The 8,867-nt window shown below is 40.9% G+C and overlaps 1 protein-coding gene across 5 annotated transcripts; it reads left to right on the forward strand.

Annotated features, from left to right (window-relative positions):
* The first annotated feature begins 3,105 nt into the window (after positions 1–3,105).
* On the forward strand, positions 3,106–7,116 carry ncoa7a (nuclear receptor coactivator 7a). Of its 5 annotated transcripts, none has more exons than XM_086217377.1 (7): positions 3,106–3,280; positions 4,067–4,265; positions 4,987–5,130; positions 5,214–5,366; positions 5,455–5,550; positions 5,714–5,839; positions 6,042–7,116. In XM_086217377.1, exons 1-7 carry the CDS (start codon positions 3,153–3,155, stop codon positions 6,192–6,194), a joined length of 999 nt encoding a protein of 332 aa, XP_086073503.1. In that variant the 5' UTR covers positions 3,106–3,152; the 3' UTR covers positions 6,195–7,116. The 5 variants fall into 5 exon arrangements, with proteins under 5 accessions (XP_086073503.1, XP_086073504.1, XP_086073505.1 ...); XM_086217378.1 differs by having other exon boundaries at positions 3,114–3,280; positions 5,766–5,839; positions 6,042–7,110; XM_086217379.1 differs by having other exon boundaries at positions 3,187–3,280; positions 4,098–4,265.
* Positions 7,117–8,867: the final 1,751 nt, after the last annotated feature.

Genomic DNA, 8,867 nt, shown 5'->3' on the forward strand with positions numbered 1-8,867 from the left:
TTTTTTTCTAAGTCTTTTTATGTTTTAGAAAAAGAAATGTGCTGGGAGCCCTTTTAAATGTGACGTGCTTCATTTGTCACGACGGCTCATTTTTATGCTCACTTTTGGTAGTCTCAGATTAAGAGGGAATTATACATCAAGAATTTTTACACGAGTCTGTTATTGTATAAAATCCATTCAAGAGTAACAATCGCATCAATCAGTTTCTGCATAGATATTTACATATACGTCATCCATACTTATACATATACACTTAAAGTTTATTTAGCTAAAATATGTCCTTGATATTTTTGGATTCAGTTGAAGTTACTATGATCGCCATCATGTGTCCATTCTTGTGTTATCACAGGAACGGCAAGGAATTGCTTCATTTTTATCACAACTCTCCCTTAGGTTCAATTATAGAATATTATATATTGGTGATCAGAGGTCAAAGGTAAGGCTCCGTGTGCTGGTCATAACACACACACTAATAATGACAACCTTTCACTCACATAAAAGTATCAAATGATGGTTGTGATGACATTGTATCCCAAAGGTCAAAGGTCAACTGTCATGTGACACGATCATCACTGTTCTGGCCTTTATTCAATGCCATCTCAAGAACTAATGAGTTGAGTTTTACCACACACAAAAAAAAACCCCTTTGGTACAAGTAAGTAATTACAAGTAAGTTTTAATCTTTTAGTTCAGTTGAACTCATCTGCACTCAGATAGCGTGGTCTTTGTCAACACCTTTAATGAAAGCATATACTAGTGGAACAGAGGATGCAGCAACATTCCCAGGGCCAAATGAAACGTCTGCTATCATAAAATGCTGGTGGTTGCACATTTTTTCTTCATTTCAAACAAATTCTGAATTATATAAAAACAGTGGTGGGGACAGTTTTGTTTGCACGCGTATTGTACTGACAAGTCTGCATGCATCGGGGATATATGTGCTTGTGCGTGTCTGGCGGTGCGTGCACACATACATGTGCGCATCTGTGGAAGTATGTGTATCTGTGTGTTTATTTATTGATCATGTCTGTAAATCAAATTGATTTCCTCCATCCTTTTCTCTTGTGTAAGAACGCCATGGCTGACTGTTGACCCCAGATTGTTTGTATGATAATCTCCTCCACTGATATCTGGACATGAACAAGCCTGTGTCAAAGCGCTGGAATCCTAAGCCATTTGTAGCGGTGACATCTTATTTGTTGCTGTCAAGCTGGTGTACTCATTCATATATCAAAAGGGAATCCAAGTTTCTGCACTCGTAAATAAAAAGCCTAAATAGTGTACAAATTATTCAGTGTCGAAAAGATCTAGACAATATAGAAATAAAGCTTTATGAAAATAGCAATGAGCAGCTTTTGTTATTTGTATTTATTCAGGAATCCTAACGTCCACAGACAGAAGAAATGGAAAACTCTGCAGTGATGTTTGAGCACTAGTGTGGCGGTAATTGATGAATGGTCAACATTGACATCGAAGTCTGTTGATTTGATTGAATCTTGACATATAAGGCTGAAGCCTGAGGCTAATCCTGATAGAGCACACTGTTAAGATAAAGGAAACAGATTACATCTGAGCTGATGTAACTGTCTGTGCTACCTTGTGTACTCACACAGTCTGAAAAAAAAAAAAAAACTAAAAAAGCCCCAAGACAGACGGATCCCAAAAGAGTAAATATATAAATACACCCCCCCCACACACACACACACACAGCATTAATAGTAGTTCTCCATCACCGAATAAACCGTTTATCCTTCAAATTCCTGGATGTACTCATATAATTTTGGATTGTTAACTGATTATTGGTTCACCACAGCGTCGCATCCTCCACATTTTTTCCCTCGTAGCATCTGATGAGCTGCTAGTTTAGAGCAGCCAAAAAAACCATGACTCACTTCCTCTTGCTGAGGGGAACAGGTTTAAACGGCCTTAAACAATGAGACAAAGTCGATTATGTTACTTGTATTCAGGTTCAACAAAATTTAAATGAACAACTGCACAATGTTAAACTGATGAATAGAGATTTAATGTTGTGCAGTTGTAATGTAACATTTCAGAACATTTACTGAGTCATTTGCAAAGCAGTTGGATGACTTCAGCGGGGTTAAAAAGAGTGTTTAAAACGTACCTTCTTGCACCTCACATTTGCCCAGGCACCTCATGAAGCAGGAGTGAATGAGATTGTTTTTTTTTATTTTTTATTTTTTTGCTTGTTTAAACTGGACTAAACAGAGCTAGGGTAATGCTGCCCTGATGTGGGATTTTAGAAAGCATACTGGTGTCCAAGAATCAGAGGAGTGACGTGTTGCTGCTGCTCGAGCATAAACAGATTAGGCTGGACTGGCAGGGCTTCCTAAAACTGTTGCAAATTACTGCTGGAAAATGTTTTTAAGGATGTGCCAACTCTATGACTAAGACCTGGTTGGGTTTAGGGGAAGATCTGGGTTTGGGTTCAAATGAGCACCACGTTACACCCCAGTCGCACTGTGCTATGTGGTCTGTGTAACTACCTCCTCTGCTGCTTCACAGCGGATCAATAATGTCCATAAATTCCATGTTTAAAATAGAACTGAGGCAGCGTAATGCTGTAACATACCTGCCTTGACCACTACTTGAAAATGGGTCAGGGAATCTGGAAAACAATTCAGTTGAAGTATGGTGGCAGATTCAAGGGGCAGTAGACATTAGTTCCATGACAACAACCCGGTGGAAAAGCAAAAAGCACAGTTTCTGAAGAATTTGTTTTTTAATCTCTGCTTTGAGTCGGTCAACTTGTTGGAGAATGTGAAAGACAAACTCAGAAGTGTTATCCAACTGATAGACAGACCAGACGTCGGAGGAGTGTCAAAGACAGAAAGATGGACACGAATGTAAATCATAATGACAGAGAGGCCATTAACTTTCTATAAAGCCACCTCATTCAGTTGCAGAGCCAACACCTTGACACAGTAACTGGCTGAACTGCAGCCAAACCTAAGGACAGGGGACCCAAATCAGGTCAAGTTAATCACCAACTTTGGTCCTTTCAGGTTCCATTGTGAAATTCTTGTGTGAACGTGCAGGCGAGCCATGTAGCGCTGAGAGGGGAGAAAGGGAGGGTTTATGGACAAAGGGGCTTATCTCAGCAATTGATCCGGCGGTATAAAGTGCCAGCGATGGAAGACACTCATGAGTGGACAAGCTGCTTCAGCACTGAGCCTCCAAATCAAGTCTCTCCTTCATCCAGTTTACCTTCTACATTTTGTCTTCAGATCACCATGGGAGTAGCCTACAGTGTTGGAGAGTAAGTGAAGAGAATCACTGAAATTAACTACTGTTTCCTGCATGGGAGCTTGTTTGATTTACCTGTCGCAACTCATTTCATTAATTTAATTTACTTGAATTCCAATCAGATGCAAATGAAGATAAAAATAAGTGTTCAGATCAATTGTCTGGGAGATTGAGGTATTTCTTAGCGTGTATATGCAGAGGAAGCAATGCAAATAATTGGAAAGGTTACAACAGCGCAGAGTGTTTTCTGTAGGCTGACGATACATGTGTGAAAGGAAGAGCGGGGGCAGGGAAGGAGGCTGGATTGAGGTTATAAAACATCAAATCAAAAGAAGATTTGAAGAAATGACTTTACTGCTGCTTAACTGATAGATGGACTTCTAAGAGATCAAAAATTTGGAGGATGTCGTAACATCCCACATAAATACCTTGGTAATTGAATCACCAAATTTTCTTTTGTGTAGCAGTGATTAATGGCTAAATCATTCATGCCCCCATATCCTATGGGATGTGTCCACACACACCTTACAAATATTACACTATGTGATCTGTGTTTTGCTTAAAAATATTTTTTGCTTGTTTGTCAGGTATACGGATTGGTCCAACTGCATTAGCGCATTCAATTGAACTGACAATCCAGAGTATTTTTACTGCAAATGTATTGTAATTACTTTATGACAAAATTGTGTATTTGTGGAAGCCCTACATTCCCTCAGTTATATTAAAACAGCTATTAAGGAATGTGTGTATCTATGATTTTTTAAAAAAAATCACCTTTTCTGTTCTTTTGTTCTCTCAGGGTTGACCACCTCTACACCTTCTTTGTGCAGTGGTCACCGAATATGTACAGTAAAGCTAACAAGAAGCACCGCCAACCTCGCTACCTCATCAGGGAGAAACATCAGAACCGATTTCTGGTAGTGAAGAAGAGCAAGGTGGCTGTCATCAGTAAACTCCTTCTCAGCAAACCTGGCAACCCTTCAGCTAAGAATTGGGAGGTAAGAACCGCAAAACACAGAAAACAAAAGCTTGTTAGAGGTCTTCAGCTGCAGGGGTAGCATTAGGTGAATGCAGTAACCACTCCAGCCCCTCTAACTTACAGGAACTGAGGCACCAAAGGGCTGGGCACCTATCCAAGCCATGATGGGAATTTCCCATTTCTTTATATGGGCTTCCTTTTCCTGCCTCGCCGCATATCAGAATGGAGCAATGCATTCCTGTTCCTGTTACTTAGAAAAGAAACCGTTTACTACAGCTGAGCCAGCCAATAAGAAGCCCCTCCATCCCTGTCTCCAACCAATGACATTTTAACCATAAGTGAAAGTTACCTAGAGGGTACAAAAGCAGTGGATGGAGGCTGGTTGCACTTCCCTGATATTGTGGGTTTGTGAAATGCAGATAATAAAAGTGAAATCAGGAACTATGAGGATGTTACCGGAAAATATGAAGGTGCTCTTTTTTGCCACTGATGGTGTGGAACCATATGTTGAGGTAGGATGATCATGCTGCGCGTACTCATGTTTAAGAGGTGAACTGCATCTATTGGTTAAATGAAAGCCGCCTGTTTTGTCAGCATCAGTCTCTTCTGTCTTCAGTTTGTTACCATTTATTGGTGCTGTGTTTGCTTGTTACTGCATTTTACCGGTTCAATTAAGTGTTGATTCTTTAGATTTGGTGGGTTTGCTGTTTATGTGATATAGGCTCCGTTCTCTATTTCAGATTATTAAAGTAAAGGACTCCCATCGTCGTGCGAGTCTCTGTAGCTCAGTTGAGTCAGAGGACCCTGAGTACCAGGAGGAACATGAAGATATCCCTGTCCTGAGTGAATTCAGTGAGCTGCTGGAGGACCACCACCTGGAGAATGTAAGTTTTGTACATGGATTGTAATAATTAGTGGTAGATCAATCAGCATGGACTCTTTAGATTAACAACTCTTTTCTCCATAGCTCGCCTCTCACATGCCAGCAAGGACGCAAGGCTATCCATGGCAACTGGTCTACAGTATTGCCATCCATGGGAGCAGCCTGAAGACGCTGTACAGAAATATGGCTGGTCTGGACAGTCCTGTGCTGCTGGTTATCAGAGACATGCATAAAAAGGTTTGCTTGCACACAAGTCAAGACACGCAAATACCGAAAAACTGTCTATTCTTCTTCATCTCATGCACTTGTGTTTTCTTCTTTTCAGGTGTTTGGAGCTTTTTCATCCGAACCATTCAGAATTAGTAAACACTGCTACGGCACAGGAGAAACCTTCCTTTTCAGTTTCAACCCAGACTTCCAGGTGTGTGCAATCAATGGGTTTTAATTATTTTCCAATGTAGTTTTGGATCACCACCGAGAAACAGAAAAATGACAGATTTAGAAGTTGGATTCAAGTAATAACTTTTCAGAAACACATTTATCTGACCACATTATGCATCATGAACATGGGTTCACATTTATAGAGGCTGGGACGAGAGCACGTGTCTTATGTCTCGCATTGTGGCATTCATCCAGGCATACAGGTGGAGTGGAGAAAACTCCTACTTTGTGAGCGGCAGCCTGGACTCTCTGCACATTGGAGGTGGAGGGTAAGTTATTATCTCTTATGAGTTCTACTATGAAATATATGACAATCATTGATGAAATCTTGGAAACTAATAATACAATAAAATGTAAGACCATAAAAATAATTCCTTTGACTTGTGAGACATGTTATACATGTCAGAATAACATGACAGCACATATAGGTTAAGTCTTTGATAACAGAACCGCTGTGTTCTTGATTTGTAGGGGAGAATTTGGCCTGTGGCTGGATGCAGATCTCTACCACGGTTCCAGCCTATCCTGCCCCACCTTCCACAATGCACCTCTTTCCACCCACACGGACTTTGTTGTAAAAGACCTCGAGGTCTGGACAGTGCAGAAATGATTGAGAAGATTTAAAATGAAGAGTAAATTCATAGAACCCAGACTGGAGTTAGAAGACTTCAAGGGGTGTCAGTGGTCTCACCACCACTGCAATACGTAACCAGTCAGAGCAGCGGCTGTCATCAGTGTAGATTTTAGCCCACTCATGAAACCTGCTCTGCTGGTTTCAGGCAGGTCTTTCCATGCTGGTTTGATCTGTGCCTGTTACTACTTGAAGATGAGTGGTTAGAATAAATGGTATGAGACAGGGTCTTGCTGCTTTAACTACAAGCTATATTTATCAGCAGCCCAGTGTAAGCCCAGTGCCCACTGCTAAGCTTTAAGCCCTCCATTGTTGAGAGCATTATGATACAAAGGTCACTCGAAACCTGTCGGGTAATTTTGTGAAAACTGTCAGCATTTTGAGGATGAAAAGAAAATGTTTCATCTTCAACAACAAATTGTGTGTTGTTTTTTTTTTTTTAAATATATGCACATAAAAACACAGATGTGTTTTAGGGCCCTCAAAGGCTTTTATTGTTATTTTGAATCTCTTATAAAAGATTTCAATTTTAAAAAACTACTGTTTGTGAAGACCTACAAACGTAGGTTCATGTCTGATCAAAGAATAACTTCACTGCACTTCTGAAGTTGAAAACATTTATGCCACATTTCAAACCATTGTCCTCTGTTCACGTTGCATACAGTATATTTATGTGTTATTTTTAGACAATTTCAACAAGAAAGCAAACATTCATTCATATGTTGCCGTTTGTTTTACATTTCTTTATGTTGTACGAGTCAACCGGGTGGTGCTGGCACTGTCAATGTGTTTGTGTGAAATTACATTAAAGCTTTGCATTCCCACGTCCTGTTCAATTATAAATGAATCATTCATACAACCTTTGGAATAAAATATTCCGATGAGAATGCTGTCACACCGCTACAGCTGGCTGTGAGAGGGGTTTTCAGGCAGCGGTTGCCAAGGCTCCGATCAGCAGTTGTAATAAAAAGATATATCATAATAGACAACTTGACTTGCCGCATTGTGGCTTCTCTCTCCCTATTTTTAGTCTGCGCACACTCATGGCTGTCCCACAAAGGCTAATAATGATCAACATAATGCCCCCTAAAAAAAAAAAAAGATTTCAAAGCATTACAAATTCAAAGACCTTTACAGGCAGATAACCCAAAAGGGATCAAGACATGGGTCAGAAATGCAGGTTTTGATGCAAAGTTTTACAAGAGCATGTACCCATCGATAAGACCCATAAGGTTGTTTTTTTTTTTTTTTGCAAACGTTCATCAAAAACATTGTGTTGCAACTACGCCATTGAGAATCTTAGTTGAGCATGGATGTACAGTAAGTAGATTCACACTGACGGATCAGTCAGGTTTAGATTTCAGTGTCATTTTCCAGCTTTTTGTTGTTGTAGAGTAGCAAGCACAGTAATAGGCGCTCAGTGTCATGCCGGAGTTAAGCTTAGTGATCGGACCTGGTAATAACTCAGTGTCATAAAAGCTACAATCATCCCATAATAAGCTGGCTTCATACTAGAAAATAATTGCACCATTTTTGTTCCAATTTGCACCTCCCCACAATTGGAAGCAGCCATGACTGTCCACAGACCAGATGGTGACAACAATCCTCAGTGTCATTTTTCTGAAATCATGATTGAGATCCTTTGTGCTAGGAATCAGGGACATTTAAACTAAATGTAATCTTGCCATCAAGTGACTCGCATTATCAGCAAGTGAAAGTGTATTTGTTGGCTAAGATTTCTGCATAATGAAGGCTATTTACTACATGATGGTATGATGTCATAGTGAAAAAACACTGCATGGCTATCTTCCATCTGCTAATACAGGACCTGTCGGTACACGGGTGATCATAAGGGATAAGACGCTCAAAACCTGATATGCCTAAATACAATTGTACATGTCCAGATATGCGTGCAGACTCTCTGGCGTCACCGAGAGGACAGGTTCTGTTTGTGCAACTCGTGAGGCATCATGGCACCAGCAGCCCAGCAGAGTACCTCATGGCCAGCCTGGACCTTCACTATGGCCTCTTGTGTGAGGAAATTAATTTCTCTCTAAAAGTTAATGATCCCCCCCCCCCCCCCCCCCCCACGGAGTCTTAATCCTACAAGCTAGCTGTGCTCGTGGCAAATATTTCTGCGCTTACTCCGCAGGAGGCTCCACAGACAAGTCAGTTGACAATTTTACGGCTATGTCCATGAGGTTTTCGCAGGGAATCATTTCTTTTATCACCTGCACAAACATACATGCAACAGGAACTAGAATACTCTACAAAGGAAACCCCCTTTTGAGTATTGACATCAAGGTCAAGACGAACTAGCACCAACAGGCAACACAGACTACATATACACATGAGGTGATGGGAAACACGTGGACACAATCAGATTGGTGGGAAACACACCAAGGTGCAGTGGTGCAGTGGTCAGCACTGTTGCCTCACAGTAAGAAGGTTCCAGGTTTGAGTCCCGGCTTGGGCACAGGATCTTTCTGTGTGGAGTCTGCATGTTCTCCCTGTTCCTGCGTGGGTTCTCTCTGGTACTCCAGCTTCCTCCCACAGTCCAAAGACATCAAGAGGGGACGAGGCTGATTGATACTCTAAATTGACCGTAGGCGTGACTGTGAGTGTGAATGGTTGTCTGTCTTTATGTGTTGGGCCTGTGATGGACT

Source organism: Aulostomus chinensis, chromosome 11, assembly GCF_037954235.1.
Source record: "Aulostomus chinensis isolate RoL2024-O1b breed Wild chromosome 11, RoL_Achi_v1.0, whole genome shotgun sequence".
In the NCBI taxonomy this organism is placed as follows: Eukaryota; Metazoa; Chordata; class Actinopteri; order Syngnathiformes; family Aulostomidae; genus Aulostomus; species Aulostomus chinensis.